The sequence below is a fragment of the Bos grunniens genome, chromosome 8, assembly GCF_055505025.1.
Source record: "Bos grunniens cultivar Pamir isolate PY7600 chromosome 8, Bosgru_T2T1.0, whole genome shotgun sequence".
Classification (NCBI taxonomy): Eukaryota; Metazoa; Chordata; class Mammalia; order Artiodactyla; family Bovidae; genus Bos; species Bos grunniens.
The window spans coordinates 58,614,695-58,633,225 of NC_141172.1; the positions used below are offsets into that span (position 1 = coordinate 58,614,695).

An 18,531-nucleotide genomic window follows, 5' to 3' on the forward strand; every position below is an offset into this window, starting at 1 on the left:
AAGCCCTCCCACTTGGAGCTTCAAGTCATGAGAAGGCCTTCAGGTCACTTTTGGTACCTGACTTAGGCTTACTAAGGGACTTACTCTCCTTGATCTAACCTCCCAGTGTAATGGGGCAGGCAGGGACAGCTAGGACCTTTGGGACATGGTTCTTGCCAGAGCCCTTGCAGGCCAGTGAGAGGGTCCATCATCCGTTTCAGCACTGCCCTCACTGCCACTGGGGAGGGAGAGATGACCTTCAGTCCCTCCAACATGACATGCCACTAGCTGTGACCACTAGAAACTGCCTGGACCCAGTCCTGTGACTTTAGATGCCAAACGCCACAGGGATATTTGCTTCGAGTTCTCTCCCTCCCCACCCTCTCTTAAACCCTGTGTGGCTCAGATCCAGTGTGTGGTAGGGCTGCAGGACTGGGAGGGCGGCAGGCCACGGCTCAGATTTCCTCTGCCCCACAGAGTGCCCACAGCCCAGCCTGTCCCGTGCCCTGGTCCCTGGAGCTGCTATGAACATGCCCCAGTCACTGGGCAACCAGCCGCTGGCCCCAGAGCCACCATCCCTCAGGACCCCTGCCGAGGGGCCTGGGGCCACATCCCCACCTGAGCACTGCTGGCCGGTACGCCCGACGCTGCGCAATGAACTGGACACCTTCTCTGTCCACTTCTACATCTTCTTTGGCCCCAGCGTGGCCCTCCCTCCCGAGCGCCCGGCTGTGTTTGCCCTGAGGCTGCTGCCAGTGCTGGACAGCGGAGGTGTGCTCAGCCTGGAGCTCCAGCTCAACGTGGTACTCTTTGTGGAGGGCAGGGAGGTGGCCCTGTGGGGGAATCTGAAGGAGAAGATGTCAGGGGTGAAGGGGCCCTTACCTCCTCCAGGAAGCCCGTCCAGGTTCCTTCCAGTTTATGGTTAGAGACTATGCCTCAGCCCACTTCTAGTCAACAAATGTGCTCTGAGCATTTACTGCAAATGGGCTGGGTCAGCCAGGGCAGCTCAGAGGGATCCAGATTTCCCGTTTTGTAGGCTTACCTGCCACTCACTAAAGGCCTCTCTCCATGGCAGGTGTTCGTTGTTCCTCACGTATCTCTTGTGATGGGGAGCTTACTGCCTATTGAGGCCATGCAGTCCATGTTTAGACAGCTCTGATTGCTAGAGGCATTCTTGGCATTCCATCAAAATTTGTCTCCATGGATTTTTGCCCACTGATCTTTGTTTTGTCCTAGAAGTTATATCCAGTAGTCTACTCCTGTCCTTTTATAAAAAAAAATTAATAGACATTATTTTTCAGAGTAGTTGTAGGCTTACAGGAAAATTGAGGAAAGTAAATTGAGTCCTCCTCTTTCCCCACGCAGTTTCCCCTATTACTTACATTTTATGTTAGTGTGGTACATTTGCTGCATCCCTGTCCAGTCTTTCAGATGCCTCTCAGCCTTGCCAAAGCTGAACAACCTCCACATCTAGACTTCTCTTCCTCTGCTGTCTCCTCTGGTCATACTTCTGGTCATCATGCCTCTGAAACAAGTGATCCCAGGTGGTCTGACCTGGGTGGCAGGCAGTGTTTGTGCAGCCTGAGATCAAGGTACCTCTTTCAGCTGCTGCCTCACCTGAGGCTTGTGGTAGACTAAGACCTCTGGATCGTTTTTCTTTACTTCCTTTTTTTGCTTCAAAACAATTAGATACATTTGCTTTTTTATTATAAAAATGATAGGATCACATATAAAAGCTTTGGAAAATAGAGGAAGATATCCCCTGTAACACAACTGCTTAGCTTTTTGGTTATATGTCCTAGTCCTTATCCACAGTAACTGATGTGTTTATCTAGTTGTAACCAAGGACCACACACATCTTCATGCTCTGAGCATGGTTCCTGTGAACAGCTGCCAATTCCTATCTTGTATTTTTGCAGTGCACTTTTTAACCTGAATGGAAGAATTTATGTTCATCTTTGAGGCATTGCCTAACATTGGTTTGAACTGTGGGTCTTTACTACTTTGTGTAATTCACACACTTCTAAACCTCTTAGTCATTATTTTCAGCACTGAACAAGACTGGGCTGAGAGCAGAGCCCTTTCAGGCCTTTGGCAACTGTCTTGGGCTGGCATTGATCTAATTATTTATCTACTGTTCCCTGAGCCAGGAATCATTAATCACTTTAACTTTACTATCCCTCGGCTCTGGGGCAGGGACCGTTTTCCTATCAGTCCATCTGATACCTGGTTTGTGACTTGAGGTGGTATTTTGTGGGACATGGCTCAGAACTTTCTAGTGGTCCTGCTGGTTAGGACAGAGCTGATTCTTCAACCCTAAGACATTCCTTACTTTCATACTCAAATTTTCTCTGATGGTGTTCTGGCTAAGACTGTACATATTTTGTGTTTGCTTATTGCCATGCCTTTAGGCAATGACAGTGAAGCCTCGATTTGACCTTGAAACTGTAGAGCCTGTGTCAGAGCCCAGCCTCACGCATTCTCTTCCTCTGTTTCTGGAAAGGAGAGGCCTGCCTCCCCTACTGTCTTGCCCTGTCACTGTCTGCATTCTTGTTTATTTTCTCTAAAGGGCATCTGCTTACATTCTATCATCTGCATGCCATGACACAGCTACATACCTCAGAGCACCTGTTCTATTTATTCTGAGAGGTATATTGGTACACCTACTCTGATCTTTCCCTCCAAGCATTTTGATGTTTTCCCCTGCATCAAGAACTGGACATTTGGAACAGAGAACTGCATACCTAGAGGACATTTTCTGGTTCCCACCAGAATGGCTTTTGCTGAATAAAACTTTGGTGTCTTCTGGGCTTGCGTTGAGGGAAGTTAGGAGCAAGTTGCATGAAGTTCACTCTTGCAGCTAAGCATTGGAGACGGGGCAGCACACAGTGCTTCTTTGATATGAATTTAACTAAGAACCATCCCTCTGGGTGCAGTGCTTCTCCCAAGACCCTGATTAACTTATCGCGTGGACTCACATTTCTAGTGATCCTGCTGGTTAGGACAGAGCTGATTCTTCAACCCCAAGACATTCCTTATTTTCATACTCAAATGTTCATCTTTGAGGCATTGCCTAACATTGGTTTGAACTGTGGGTCTTTACTACTTTGTATAATTCACACACTTCTAAACTTCTTAGTCATTATTTTCAGCACTGAACAAGACTGGGCTGAGAGCAGTGATGAACTCACATTTCCTTGCTTTGGTTGCTTAAAAGTCAGCGTCAAATATATGGCTCACATCTAGGTACAGACTTTCTTTTCTTATCCTGATGTATAAATTTCCCTCATGCATTTATTCTGGCCTGTTATTTGTATTTAATAAGCTGCCCCAAATCCTTCTTGAATGAGGTGAGCTTATGAGATCCTGTTACCTTTATTCTTGTAGACAACCCTTTTCATTTAGTCCTGTGGATATCCAGTTTCTTTCAATCCCAGCCAGGTTGCTACATTTAGTCCTACAGGTGTTCTCTTACCACTAGTACCTAGAATCATTTCACCTGAGGAATCGTGTGTGTCTTTACACACTTCCTGCTTTCAGGTTTATGTGAAGATGTGATGATGATTTATGAGCTGCACAATTGCAGAGCTTTTTTACAGCTAGTTTCTACATCCAGCAACAGTGCTCTTCTTCTCCCCCCACCCCCCCCAAAAAAGCTAGGTAGGACTGAAAAAGTGGGTGCTGTCTCTTGCCTAGGCAGAATTTAAACAATTCTGCCCAAAGAAAGGGTTTAGAAGTGGCCTTGGCTTCTCATCAGTCTTTGAAAGATCTCTGCTATGGAAGATCTGGTGATGGTGTTTCCCCATTTTTTGGTTGTTAGAGTGAAGGGGGTGGGTGTGCTTCCTGTGGGAGCACCTACAGGACCAGGGGTGTTAGGTGAGGGCCTGGAGGAGTTTCTAGGGAAGGGTTAAGAGGTGGAGGAATCTGGGGGTGGTGGTGGGAAGACCTGGAGGATGTGGCAGCCTCATGTTTGTATCTGCCTGCCCAGAGCTCCCTGCGCCAGGAAAATGTGACAGTGTTTGGATGCCTGACTCATGAGGTGCCCTTGAGCCTGGGGGATGCCGCAGTGACCTGTTCCAAAGGTAGGGTGAGGAACTGGGGAAGAAGAGGGGCTGGAAGACCAGGGCAGGGGTAGGGTATGGAGGAAAGATGGGCTAGGGCGTCTGGGAACTGAGGGCAGGCGGGTGAGGGTTCTTTAGGTCCTGACCCCACACTGGCTTCTCCCTTCTCCCCTCAGAGTCCCTGGCCGGCTTCCTGCTCACGGTCAGTGCCGCCTCCAGAGTGGCCAGGCTGAGAATCCCGTTTCCGCAGACGGGGACCTGGTTCCTTACCTTGCGCTCCCTGTGTGGGGTGGGGCCTCGGTGAGCAGGGCGGGGCCTCGGTGGTGGGGCCCGGAAGGATGCGCCTGAGCGCCAGGTGACGGCGAGTTTGTGCGCAGGTTCGTGCGATGCCGAAACGCGACCGCGGAGGTGCGGCTGCGAACTTTCCTGTCCCCGTGTGTAGATGACTGCGGGCCCTATGGCCAGTGCAAGCTGCTGCGCACGCACAACTACCTGTACGCGGCCTGCGAGTGCAAGGCCGGTGAGCAGGCTGGGCTGGTGAGGGAGCCCGCCTGGGGCGGGAGGGAGGGAGATGGTAACCTATGTAGCAGGGTTTGGAGAGGGTGGTGCGGGGTCAGGGTACCCTTCCCTGGCAGTGACATAGGGCCTGACCAGAAGGGCCAGCAGGAGTGTCTGCTGAACCCTGGGCTGCCTTCTGACCTCTTCCACCCTGTGCCTGTCCCGTTGCAGGATGGCGGGGCTGGGGCTGCACGGACAGTGCGGACGCGCTCACCTACGGGTTCCAGCTGCTGTCCACACTACTGCTCTGCCTAAGCAACCTCATGTTTTTGCCACCCGTGGTCCTGGCCATTCGGAGCCGATATGTGCTGGAAGCGGCTGTCTACACCTTCACCATGTTCTTCTCCACGGTATGCGGTGCCATCAGTGTCTGCACCGAGTCCTTAGCGGTGGTGGTGGATGAGGGTCTACATTTCCACCATGGGCCTCCCGGGGTTTGGAGCTGTCTCTCTTCACTGTCCTCTACAGCAGGGCTTCCCCACCGCTTCCTATCATGGCATGCAATAATAGATATGATATCTTCCTATCATAGAACACGATAATTTTTATAAGACACATGGGAATAAATGAACAAGGCTGTTTGCGACTTAAGATAACGCCACTACAGGCAGCATGGGGTCTTCAGCATCCCGCACCCTACCTGTCCACTCTAAGGGGTGAGGGGACCTTTACCTCAACACGCTAGCCAAGAAGCTCAGACCTACAATACGGAATTGTGTCTACACAATTCCCCTGAGATGCTTATATCTAGGGATCTGTTCATCTCATCCGTGGGCTCTTGGCATCTTGTGATGTACAGTGCCTACCTATGAGCACTGCAAACGTCTTAGATGGATTCAGGCTTCCATGTTTCTTAGGAACAAGGATATCACAGAAACCAGTACATGCCTCCCTGTTGTCCAGTATTAATAGATCAGACCTCTGTCCAAATCACAAAAATTCTACCTGTCATCTTAGGAGGAAGTGGGGACTGAGGGGTCATGTTCTAAGGTCCTGGATACTTCTCCATAGGTAAGGAACAGTGGTTGTAACTGTGCCATGCAGTGAGACCTTGGCCTCTTAAGCTGCATGAGAATGGCACACCCCAGTTTTGTCTGAATGCCCCCCCTTTTAGACCTGTTCTGACAATGCTCCATTATACTTTTATTTTCAATATTCTCCTCTCTCTTCTTTATTGCCAGATGCCCTTTATACTGTTGCTCACCAAATCTTCCAGCAACAGCAGTTTCACCAGTATATTCTTAGTTGTGTGCAGATATAATGTGGTTCACAATTAGTAAGAACATCTAAGTGAGTCAGGAGCCTAGAGCATGTGAGGAGAGTTTATCCAGTCTCCTGCACTTCACAAGGCATCCTGAAAATTGGCCCCAGGGTGTTTAGTACCAGATGACTCCTCATCATCTGGGTTTGATGGCATATCATCCTGAAAAGAAAAGACCTTCCCCTAGTAGGAACACTGTGGGGGCCAAAAGTGCCTGGTCCCACGAACAATGCCTCCACTTTTGTAAATAAGGCAGTAAGCAAATGATCACGGAGAAGATACTGGCTCTGAGGGGTTGCCTAAAGTCCTGCTCTAACTCCTGCTCTTTTCCCATGTGTGCCAAAGTGTAGAGCTACTTGTGATTCCGTTTTCCCAGGCAGGATCCCTCTAGTCCCTCTTTCTTGTTCTTTATTTAGCGTAGACTTCATTCATTCCTCAGCAGTCTCCGTGTAAGGACCCATCGGTCCTACTGCAGGTGTCAGCACCAGCACCGGAGGCGGCAGTCTTCTCCTGTCTTAAATCCAGGACAGTCTACATCTGGGAGTAGTGTGTTGATTCCTGTCCAGGGCCTGGGAGCAGACAGTAGCTTTGTTATCCAGGAGTTTAAAGTGCAAAATGTAAATGTATTTTAAAAAAAGACAAAACAGGCTACAAACCCAGCACTTGATTTTGTATGTAGCTGATAGTCCTGATGCTGGGAAAGATTGAGGGCAGGAGGAGAAGGGGACGACAGAGGATGAGATGGTTGGATGGCATCATTGACTCGAGGGACATAGATTTGGGTGGACTCTGGGAGTTGGTGATGGACAGGGAGGCCTGGCATGCTGCAGTTCATGGGGTCCCAAAGAGTAGGACATGACTGAGTGACTGAACTGAACTGATAGTTCAGATAACGATAACAGAAAAAACACATCTGCTGATACACGCTGTGTGTCAGACACTGCTCATTGAATCCTTCCCATAGCACTGTAACAATGGAGAAGTACTGCTATTATTATTATCATCCCTTTTTTGCAGATGAGGAAAGTTTAAATACTCTGGTTAAGGCCTGAGGTGAGTGGAGAAACTGGACTTATCACTCAGCCTGCCTCTTGGTCCCTCATGTCACCACTGAGCTGTAGGGCTCTCCTTGCCCCAGGCAATGAGCATGCGTACATACATTCCCAACCTGAATCTAGCTTCTCAGAAGCCCAGGAGTATGTGGGGATACTAATGACCTCAGGTTAGTAGTTCTTAAACTCTTAAAAGAGAGCCAGCCAAAAATAATTTGGCTTATAATTTGGTCAGAAATTATAACCAAGCCATATATTAGAAAGAACAGGGAACATGTATCAGACATGGAGGTTGTACATCTCTTGCTCATACAGCTCAAGCCACATGTCCTTCCCAGTGCTAGAGACCTCATAATTGGATCCCATAAGACCCAGACAGAGCTGGCATTCTGGGGCCCCGGCAGCCTTCCTTGCTGATTACTGAGATCCTGGCTGCAAGCCCACCTACTCATTATTCCACCTCCTCTTCTATTCCTCACATCAGCACAGTCATTCTCAGTGGCCCTTGGCAAAATGCCATGTTTCCAAGAGGAAACAGAAGCAGAAAATAAGAGAACAGCAGTAAGTTTCAGTCTATCCTGAGTATAAATATTCCCATCTTCGTACAGAATGAATATATTTGCATCTCCAATTAAAAATTCTGTAGTGCCAGGATACTCTATTTGGAGCATTAGATGAGCTATATAGTTATGTTATAAAAATATAAAAATCCACAGAGAAGAACAATTTAGGATAATTTTCCAAAATTACCTTATAAGTAAAGAGATGGCCAAAATCGAGGAAGACGTCAGATCACACTAAGGGAAGCCAGTTTGTAGTCTGAATTTGTTTTCTTAAACCTCCCAGTCTTTCTGTGTTATTTCTACCACTTTTTATTGGTAATGCAAAAGGAATATTAACCTAAAATTTAGTCCACAATTTTCTGTGAGACAACAGTAGTGCTATATAAACATAGATATTTTTTTGTATAGGGGAAAGTCTGTTAGTGTGGGGATATTATCCCATGAATATACATGATATAAAGTATAAGATGACTAACATTTATTGAGCACATACTGTGTGCCAAACATATAGGAGAGTATTCCAGACTTTCAGGGTAGTCTCTCCCAGGTGCCACCATATATAACCCAGCCTTCAGTTCAGTTCAGTCGCTCAGTCATGTCCAACTCTTTGTGATCCCATGGACTGCAGCATGCCAGGCTTCCCTGTCCATCACCAACTCCCGGAGCTTGCTCAAACTCATGTCCATCGAGTCGGTGATGCCATCAAACCACCTCATCCTCTGTCGTCCCTTTCTCCTCCTGCCTTCAGTCTTTCCCAGCATCAGGGTCTTTTCCAATGAATCAGTTCTTCGCATCAGGTGGCCAGAGTATTGGCATTTCAGCTTCAGCATCAGTTCTTCCCACAAATATTCAGGACTGATTTTTAGGATTGACTGGTTTGATCTCCTGCTGTCCAAGGGACTCTCAAGAGTCTTCTCCAACACCACAGTTCAAAAGCATCAATTCTTCGGGACTCAGCTATCTTTATGGTTCAACTCTCACATCCATACATGACTACTGGAAAACCATAGCTTTGACTAGATGGGACTTTGTTGGCAAAGTAATGTCTCTGCTTTTTAATATGCTGTCTAAATTGGTCACAGCTTTTCTTCCAAGGAGCAAATATCTTTTAATTTCATGGCTGCAGCGATTTTGGAGCCCAAGACAATAAAGTCTGTCAATGTTTGCCATGAAGCGATGGGACCAATGCTATGATCTTAGTTTTTGGAATGTTGAAGCTCATTCCAGTATTTGATACAGCCAGTTGCTTCTAGGTTATGGGTAAATGGTTACACGAGTGAAGTTTGCTTAACCGTATTTACTATAAATTGTGTCTTCTGGTTAGAGATGGCAATGAATGGGTGCCATGGCAATCGATAATGAATTCTGCTCCATGAATAACAAAGCAGGCTGAAGCACTGCAGGTAGAAGAGACAGACATATGCGTAGAATATATGATGACAAGATGCTGTCTCCTCCAGGTTGAGGAGTTTTAATGAAGTGAGCTGCCACAAGTTATTGGCTTGTTCCTCTAACAAATTGTGCTGCATGATGGAGTCAGTGATGGACTTTGCTGATGGCATTTTGGACATTGAGAGGTGACAGTGGCCTGGTCAGGACTGGTGAAATGTAGATCATGTTGTTCACCTCACCCTGAAGCTTTAATTAACTCTACCCCTATGGGTTATCTGCAACTTAAACAATCTCTTTGACCTTTTAGTATACTTGGATCAGTTGTGGATCAGTCATAGAATATTAGAGAGCTTATTCCAGTTCTACTTGTGTCCCCAGCACGCTCCCTTCTTAAACTCCTTAGTACTCTATTCTTTGCTGTGTTTCCACAGTGTAGGGTAGGTGAACACTGTCCCTTCCCCAAGGTGCCATGCTCTTCTCCATGGCTTTAGAGACTGCCTTTTTAATTACTGCCTCCTGCCTCCATGTTACTGGGTGGGAAGGGATGCAGAGGACCAGTTAGTCCAAGATCTGAAGGTGAAACATAACTCAAGAGTCTGAACTATCAAATGAGGCTTGGGGTTTGGATTGACCAGGAGGTCAGAGTCCAGCCCCAGAGCTTGGGTCAGGCTGAGGATTACATGTGGGACCCTGTGTGAGTACAGGGAGCTATAGGCAAGGATTGGCCTGAGCTTGAGAGTCCTGGCCTCCCCCAGGCCTGGTGCTCTGACAGGACATTCCGGAAGCAGGAAGATTAGGAAGGTGAGGCCGAGGTTCAGGGCTGTCGGGTACATGCAATAGGACACAGACTGGCCTCTACCATACTCTCAGGGGTGGGGAGTCAGGCATTCCCCAGTTCTGCTCAGTTGGTTCCCTCTGCCCTCTGCTTTTCTGACAACAGCATTCCACCCCGTGGCCTGTTTCTCCAGCTTTGTAGACTGGCTCTCTGCCCTGAGTTCTCTCAATGCTTGTCCTTTCTTCCTCCAGTTCTACCATGCCTGTGACCAGCCTGGCATTGTGGTTTTCTGCATCATGGACTATGATGTGCTGCAGTTCTGTGACTTCCTGGGCTCCTTAATGTCCGTGTGGGTCACTGTCATTGCCATGGCTCGCTTACAGCCTGTGGTCAAGCAGGTCAGTCTGGAGAGGGCCCTGGGGGACAACCATTGCCCAAATCTATTTGAAATTCACTTCCCGACCTCTCCTGGGGGCATGGCCAAGCACCCTCACCACCCTGGCCCAGCCCCTGGAGACCTCTTTCTCTAGGTGCTATACTTGCTGGGGGCGATGCTGCTGTCCATGGCTCTGCAGCTTGACCGGCATGGACTCTGGAACCTGCTTGGACCGAGTCTCTTTGCTCTGGGGATCTTGGCCACAGCCTGGGTAAGGCTGGGAGGGCTGGGGGAGGGGAGGTCCCAGCAGGACTTGGGTGCAGGTACTTGGGTATCCACTTTCCAGTTTAAGGTGGGCCCGGACCTTGTTGTCATCACTCTGCTGCTTACAGAGCCGAACTCGTCTCGGCAGACGCCGAGGGTCACCACCAGGGCTCAGGGGACACCTGAGAGCGACCAGCTCTGGCCTAGGTTCCAGAGTCGTCCCTGAGCCCCACTTCTCTGCCTCCCCCAGACAGTACGCAGCGTCCGCCGCCGGCACTGCTACCCGCCCACATGGCGCCGCTGGCTCTTCTGCCTGTGCCCGGGCAGCCTCATCGCAGGCAGTGCCATCCTGCTGTATGCTTTTGTGGAGACCCGAGACAACTACTTCTACATTCACAGCATCTGGCACATGCTCATCGCTGGCAGTGTGGGCTTCCTGCTGCCCCCTCGTGCCAAGACTGACCGCCGGGTCCCCTCTGGAGCCCGGGCTCGGGGCTGCGGGTACCAGCTGTGCATCAATGAGCAGGAGGAGCTGGGCCTTGTGGGCCCGGGAGGGGCCACTGTCAGCAGCATCTGTGCCAGCTGAGAGGGGCTTAGGGCCGGCCCTGGGAGAACTGGAACCCTTCCTCAGGGCACAGAGCCCTTCCTGGGGTTCCTCCTGGGAGCATGGAGCCCTCTCAGGGCTAAGAGACAAGTTGTGTTTCTTGAGGACATGGAGTCTTTCTTAAGGACATGGAACTCTTCTGGGGACCTGGCAACTTCCTGAGGGCCAGGAGACCTCCAGCATCTTCAGGACTGGAGCCTGTGCAGGGCCACCAAGCCCCCTCAGGACTGAGGGGTCCTGCCCAGGGTGTGGAACCTGCTGAGGATGTGGAGACAGAGCCCTAACAGGACACAGCTTTGTCCCTAAGGAGATGGAGTCCATCTTGGGGAAGCTGAGTCCCTTGTCTCCCAGCAGCTCAGCCTCTCTGGCCTTGGCTTCCTTGCCGGGGGCAGTGTCAGGGCCGTGCTGCACTGCGAGGGGGTGCAGGACAGACAGGGCGGGGACTGGGCTGGGGGTGCTAGTACCCTGGCGTGATACAGGTGGAGTCTGGTGTGTCTCCAATGAAGAATTTCCTGATTCTGTGCTGCCCTTTTTCCTGTGGGCAAGGGTCTGGGGAAGAGGAGGGAGAGATGGACCCTGAGGAGAGGGGCATGGGTGATGCAGCCCAGCTGGCATGAGCTGCTGGAGCAGCTTCCTGAGGCTTTTGCCCTATTGGGTCAGGCTGCAGCAGCTTGGAGTACAGAGTTGTGAGTGTGTGTGTGTGTACTTGATGAGATGATGCAAATCAGTGAAACAGACCTCCTTTGTGGTGCCCACACCCAACAGGCAAGGAAGCTGAGGGCTCAGGAGATGGGATGAGCTGGTACGAATCTCAGATGTGCAAGATATATCACAAGACTGTAGCTCCTTTTTCAACCCCCATTTTGCCCCTGTGCCAGAAACATAATCTTTTGTCATTTTGGATATTCTTCTCTTTCCACAAAGGTCACAGCCAAGTCCCAAGGGTTTTGTATAATGCTGAGACGTGGAAAGGGTGTCCTCTCTGGTCAGAAGTGTCCATATCCCATACATCCCCTGAGATTTCATCCCCCATCTGATCCCCAGCCAGTAAAGTTTTCAGAACACTAGTATAGTGCCTAGCCTGGTGTGTGATAAGTGTCCAATATATGTTAGCTAAAGATCCAGAGGTGTTTGGACATGAGAGGCAACAGCAAGGGGGAGACAGAGGGGCAGAAAGACTGATATTAATGGGGAACTGTGTCTGGAAGGTATCTGTGGGTGGAGTGGGGTGGAGATAAGCAGCCAGTGATGAGGTTGGGCAGGTAGATGGGATCTGGCTTTTATCCTAGGAGAGATGGGTAATGGTATCATTGGAGGGGTTTAAGCCAATGAGTAGCATAATCAGATTGGTGTGGTTTTCTGTTTTCTTTTTTCAGACAGGTTTTTTTTTTTTTTTTTAAAGTAGTGCAGAGGATGGATTTTAGAGAGTTTGGCACAACTGTTGCACACTCAGAGAGAGAAGGTGATGGTGGCGTTAGAGGAAGGAGAGGACTGACCCGGGAGCAGCTGTGAGGTGGATGCTCTGGGCCGTGGTGATGGATCAGATGTGTGGGGCAGTGAGGGTGAGAGGACACCTCTGATGACTGCCTGGTGTCTGGCTGGGTGACTTGGGGTGTTGGTGCTGTTCCCTGAGAGGGTGACAGACCTTTGGGGGCAGAGGGATGAGTTCAGCTGTGGGTAGTTTAAGTGTGAGGTGCCTTTGGGGAGGGGAAGGGCCAGCAGGAAGACCTTGCTGGACAGAGCGGTTGAACCAGGTCTGGAACCCTGGTCTCCTGGCTCCACAAATGGGGATTGTTTGCTGTATCCTGACTTGTTTTGGTGACTTCCTGGAAGGCAGGGCCATGGCCACGAGATACTGCTGCTCTCCACTCGTGTCCGTCCACACGTTCAGACTAAGCTCCTGATGGCCTGGAGCAGCACAGGATCCAGTCCCCAGGTGTGACAAGTGACGGCTTCTGAGTGACAGTTCAGTTCAGTAACCCTCTGTTGGGAAAGCTCTGTGTGAACTGAGGAGACAGGTCCCCACAGAGTCCTGCCCTTGAGGCTCCCATGATATGTTATGAAATATCATGGATGCAAAGGAGACAGGAATAGATACCAAGGGAAAGGTTCCAACAAAGTGCTGTGGGACGCAAAGGAGAGAACCCCTTTAAAGGGCCAGGAAAGGTATGTCAGAGAGATGGTGTCTAAGCTGCCTTGAAGAAAAAGTCCTAGGTCTCCCCAGAGAACAGCATGAGCAACAAACCAAGATGCGACACAGTACAGACACTACGAGGGGTCGACTGTGTGAGAGGTGAATGGAATATCGGGCTGACAGGGTGGAGAACCTGGTTTTCGAGTTCTGAGGACTCAGCTGAAGAATGTGGTCTTCCTGCTCTGATGATGGGGAGCAAACATAGTTTCTTTGGTGGCGAATGAGCCAGGATCTGGCCAAAGAGGCAGGACCAGTGTGAGTGATTAAGGCTTTGTTGTGGAGAACAGCGCTGTCATTCGTGGGAGCTGCAGGAGAAGCCTGTGCCACGCTCGGCCTCTGCGCTTGGTGTCGCGTCTGAAGCTGCTCTCGGGTGGCGTGAAGGGGCAGGTGGGGACAGACCAGCGCCCAGGAGGACACACTGGAACCCGTGTCTGGCCCTCACTGCCTTGGACTCAGTGACACTGGTGACCCGCGGGAGCAGCTGGCACTCTCTGCATTGGAGCTCCCTTCGCCCAGGGCTCAGAGCAGCTGCAGGTGGCCTGGCAGGAGCCCGAGGGGCTGCACGGACAGCAAGTGAGGGCTCCACCACCTCAGTACGGCCTTGCCTCTGCCTTTCCATCTCTTCCAGATTCTCTTGTGCTCAACCCGAACCCAGAACCTGAGAGCAAAGAAAGCTCTGTGAGGCCTGGATCTGACCTAGTTAGAATGCCCCAGTCCAGAGTCTCCACGCGCCTGCTGGGGTGATTAACTTGACAGCAGCCAGTGAGGGACAACTGGTCAGAAAATGGCAGCTGTAGAAATCGCTAGTAGCTCCTGGGTGAACTATAGGGTTTGGGGTCCTCACCAGCCCCTTCAGGAATTCCTCAGTCCTCCCCCTCCTTCCAGATGTGGGGCAGGTGGGCATCCCCTTCCCTTGTGATCCTCCCTGGCCTGTGCCTTGCATTGGCCTATGCGGTGGAAGTGGAAGTAACACCTCACTTCTGAGTGGAAGCTTTAAGAATCCTCACAGGCTTTGTCATTTTCCCCTTCCTTTTTGCCATTTGGACCAGTAATGTGGTAGCTACTTTATCACCCTAAGGCCCAGAGGATGAAGAAGATCAGTCAGATCCCCCAACCAACCTTGGAGCACCTGCAGCGTAAGCGAGAAGAAAAACATTTGTGGTTTAAAGCCACTGAAATTTTGAAGTCATGACCACAGTGTAACTAGCCTGTCCCGCCTGACAGACTTAGAGAACAACAGGAAAGGGGGCCATCTTCCTGGAGAGATCTCCCCTCAGCAGAGCTATAGTGGCAGCTTTCACCTCTGCGTTCCTTAGGCTGTAGATGATGGGGTTCAGCGAGGGGGTCACGACCCCGTAGAACAATGCAAGGAGCTTATCCAAATAGAGGTCCTTGGCCTTGGGCTTGAAATACATGAAGGAGATAGTCCCATAGAAAATCACCACCACTGTGAGGTGGGCAGAGCAGGTAGAGAAGGCTTTGTGCCGGCCGGCAGCAGAGGGCACCCTCAGGATGGCAGTGAGGATGAACACGTAGGACAGGAAGATGAGCAGCAGCGGGGCCAGTGTCAGGACAGATGAAGCCACCATTATTAACAGTGCATTGAGAGAGATGTCCCCACAGGCTAGTTTCAGCACTGCTAAGATCTCACAGAAGAAGTGGTTGATGATATTGTGGCCACAGAAGGGGAGGCTCCAGGTGAGAATGGATTGGAGAAGGGAGTTGGCAAAGGCTGCCCCCCAGCTCAGCGCCACCATCCACGTGCACGTCTGCCGGTTCATGAGCTCTGAGTAGCGAAGCGGCTGGCAGATGGCCACGTATCGGTCACACGCCATCATGGCCAGGAGCACGCACTCTGTGGAGCCCAGTGCCAGGGTCAGGTACATCTGCAGGGCACAGCCAGGGAAGGAGATGGTGCTTTGGGTTTCCAGGAAGTTGGCCAGCATGAGAGGCACGAAGGAGGATGTGCCAGAGATGTCCATGAGGGCGAGGTTGCTGAGGAAGAAGTACATGGGGGTGTGCAGGCGGGGGTCCAGCATGTTCAGCCCAATGAGGAGGGCGTTCCCCAGCACGTTCACAGAGTAGATGCCCAGGCAGAGCACAAACAGGACCATCTGTAGGTTGTGGTGGTCGTGTAGCCCCAGCAGGACAAACTCTGTCACGACCGTCTGGTTTGCCCCATTCGTCTCACTCTCCATCCATCTCATTCTCCCTCTTTTCCCATCTGTACCATGAAGGTGTTGGATTAAGCACCAGTGGGCCTGGGACCCAAGCAACCTGGATGTGTGACCTGGGGCAGGTCAGCCCTGCCTCTGGAACTCAGTTTCCCATCATTACAATGAGAGAATGGACGTCAGGTCTGCAAGCCAGCCCCCTCAGTTCTGTGGTTCTGGTGTAACTTAAAGGAGATGGGGTCCATTCTAATCACCTAGTCTCTTCTCTCTTTTCCCCAGGAGGGCTCTGTGGAGACAATAGACTTGTATTCAAGTTCCCCATACTCCTTTTGAATCTACAGTGTTCTTGGGTGTTAAGAGGAAGCACATTTACTGGGTTATGACTTCATGTGACTGAATGATGCTCATAGGATTTCAGATTCATTCACTCACTGAAGATTTGTTGAGTGCCTACCTTGTCCTGGGTGTTGTTTAGATGTTGGGCTATAGCTGCTGCTGCTAAGTGCCTTCAGTCGTGTCCGACTCTGTGTGATCCCACAGACCGCAGCCACCAGGCTCCCCCGTCCCTGTGATTCTCCAGGCAAGAACACTGGAGTGGGTTGCCATTTCCTTCTCCGATGCATGGAAGTGAAAAGTGAAAGGGAAGTCACTCAGTCGTGTCCGACTCTTAGCGACCCCATGGACTGCAGCCTACCAAACTCCTCCATCCCTGGGATTTTCCAGGCAAAGTATTGTAGTGGGGTGCCATTGCCTTCTCCGTGGGCTATAGCAGTAAGAAAAATTCGTGGACAAAAAGATGCCACAATTGTAACAAGTGCTGTTCCTCTTTCTCAAATTAAGTGGGATGAGCTTGGGAACGCAGGTGCATGATGAGTGATGGTCACCTCATTCCTTTGGGCATAAAGGTTGAACATTTCTACTGCATAGGATGTACAAGCCTTATTCTGGTATCCCTCCTTAAGATCAGACACCATGCATTGATTTTTAAAAGAATATACTAGAATATACATATCCCAATAGAGCCACAGATCACAACATTTAACCCTGGTCCTAAAAGCCGAGTGAGTCTCCTCTTGGCTTCCATATAGCTTTTTAGGATAAATGATATTGACTATAATATTACACAGAAGGGAAGGGCAGGTTCTAGTCTGGCAGAGGTGTCCTGGGTCACTGACCCTGTCTATAAAGGGAGGGTGGGAAGAGACCACAGTCTTTGCCCAGGAGCCTCCATGTCTCTTCTGAGCTGGTCTCAGCCCCTTGGGAAATGCCAGTGACAGGAGGGAGCCAAGTGTCAAGTGCTGGATGGAAAGCTGTCTTGTGGCCCCTGTGATCCCTGGTCTGAGGGACAAATAGGAGCTGATGGGAAACCTTAACTTGTCAGAAGATCAAATCACCCGTCCCTCAGTCCCTTCAGAGCTACACTGGCTGTGAGGCCAGGTTCCTGTAAGCACTAGAGTTCTACTGTTCTTAGTGATGGATCTTTTCCTGTCATGAGTATGCTCAGTCATTCAGTCGTGTCCAACTCCTCATGACCCCATGGACTGTAGCCCACCAAGCTCCTCTGTCCATGGGATTTTCCAGGCAAGAATACTGGAGCATGTTGCCATTTCCTAACCCAGCTCTCCTTCATTCCTCTTGCTCAATTGCATCTATCATCATAGGGGCCAAAGGGCTCCACATTTTCTGAATAAACCACGTCTTTTCCCAGAGCTACATCTTTGCCCAAAAAGTTCCCTTCTGTAGGCAGGTCCTCCGTCTCTTACCCAGTGGAGGTGCTGCTTCTCCTCTTAAGAGCACGGTTCATCTCTTGTCCTCTCCCTCTTGAGCCCTGCCGAGTTACCTCTCCCTTCTTTTCCCACAGCCCTTGGCTGTCGTCTTTGTTTCTGTGCTGCACACCTGTCTCCTCTGCCACACTTGAGAACAGACTCAGTCACATTCTTTCCAGCATCTCATACAGTGAGTGCTGCCAAGGGCAGTCCCTCAACAGGTAGTCCACACATGATTCAAAAACCCAGCATTGCGTAACAGGTTCAGCACTAACCAGATGTGTGATGTTGACCAAGTCACTTGGTTTGAGACTCAGTTTCCTTTTGAAAAATGGGGATTCTGTGTAGTCCGGATGGGACTCACAGAGGAAAGGTCTGATGAGTCTCCTAGCAATGCTGCAGATCAGAGACGACACCTTCAACCATGGGTGCATGCTGGGTCTGTCTCCCTGCCTCCCAGACAAGACCTCCAACATCTGTCATGACGCCCTTCTGCCCAGAACCTGTGCTGTTTTTTCCTCTCCAACCTAAATCGAGATCTTTGTTAAGCGAGTTTATGAAACATACCAGGGTAGTTGATTAATCTTGGTCAGTCATTAACCATAAATCTAATCCGTGTAAACATTTTAAGGTAGGGATTCTTTTGCTGAAGTTTGGCAAAAAGGTAAATAACTGCCCGAGTGTGATGGCTTATTAATTCAGTCATTCGGGAAATTATTATTGAGCACCTACTATGTGCTGGGTGTTGGGAACACAGAAGAGGCAGATGTGCCTTCTTCCCTCGGAAGTGTACAGTCCTCAGTGTTTACAGGCATCCCCTTGTCTGTTGGTCACCTTGGTCATATCCCTCTCTCTGTGCTTTAGAAACTTCTAGATTTTCTTTGAATCTGGCATATAAAGACAAAATAAAACTTGAGGTCAGGAAAGCAGAAGTTAAAAGGAAGCATCTCTCCTAGGTCATGACTTCATGTGGCTGGATTAAGCCTGCAGCTTAATTTAAGATTTCATTATAAGAACTTGGTGTTTATTGAGTGTGTTGCTACAGAAAGAACTGCTGCTGCTGCTAAGTCGCTTCAGTCGTGTCTGCCTCTGTGCGACCCCAGAGATGGCAGCTCACCAGGCTCCGCCATCCTTGAGATTCTCCAGGCAAGAACACTGGAGTGGGTTGCCATTTCCTTCTCCAGTGCATGAAAATAAAAAGTGAAAGTGAAGTCGCTCACTCATGTCCAACTCTTATCGACTCCATGGACTGCAGCCCACCAGGCTTCCCTGTCCATGGGATTTTCCAGGCAAGAGTACTGGAGTGGGTTGCCATTGCCTTCTCCGACAGAAAGAACTGCTGCTGCTGCTAAGTCATTTCAGTTTTGTCCAACTCTGTGACCCCATAGACCCCAGCCCACCAGGCTCCTCCGTCCCTGGGATTCTCCAGGGAAGAACACTGGAGTGGGCTGCCATTTCCTTCTCCAATACATGAAAGTGAAAAGTGAAAGGGAAGTCTCTCAGTTGTGTCTG

General features: G+C 50.1%; 2 protein-coding genes across 10 annotated transcripts in view; one reads left to right on the forward strand and one right to left on the reverse strand.

The window, feature by feature from the left end:
* TMEM8B (transmembrane protein 8B) overlaps positions 1 to 11,952 on the forward strand; it is a 25,015-nt gene extending 13,063 nt beyond the window's left edge. For 3 of the 9 annotated variants that reach the window (XM_086415834.1, XM_086415836.1, XM_086415837.1), the window contains 8 exons: positions 457 to 782; positions 3,968 to 4,061; positions 4,217 to 4,340; positions 4,418 to 4,560; positions 4,770 to 4,948; positions 9,893 to 10,039; positions 10,172 to 10,288; positions 10,536 to 11,952. In XM_086415834.1, the coding sequence (XP_086271960.1) occupies positions 457 to 782; positions 3,968 to 4,061; positions 4,217 to 4,340; positions 4,418 to 4,560; positions 4,770 to 4,948; positions 9,893 to 10,039; positions 10,172 to 10,288; positions 10,536 to 11,009 (1,604 nt within the window). In that variant the 3' untranslated portion in view covers positions 11,010 to 11,952. Of the gene's footprint in view, positions 1 to 456; positions 783 to 3,967; positions 4,062 to 4,216; positions 4,341 to 4,417; positions 4,578 to 4,769; positions 4,949 to 9,892; positions 10,040 to 10,126; positions 10,289 to 10,531 lie in introns of all 9 variants that reach the window. The other 6 variants (XM_086415835.1, XM_086415838.1, XM_086415839.1 and 3 more) reach the window with 4 other exon arrangements.
* LOC147367136 (olfactory receptor 13C7-like) lies at positions 10,878 to 18,232 on the reverse strand. The gene has a single exon (XM_086415843.1). It carries the CDS (start codon positions 15,284 to 15,286, stop codon positions 14,306 to 14,308), a length of 981 nt encoding a protein of 326 aa, XP_086271969.1. The 5' UTR covers positions 15,287 to 18,232; the 3' UTR covers positions 10,878 to 14,305.
* Positions 18,233 to 18,531: the final 299 nt, after the last annotated feature.

What these genes read in the sequence shown, in the direction of transcription:
- LOC147367136 (XM_086415843.1), bottom strand. Translation starts at nt 15,286, where the DNA reads ATGAGATGGATGGAGAGTGAGACGAATGGGGCAAACCAGACGGTCGTG.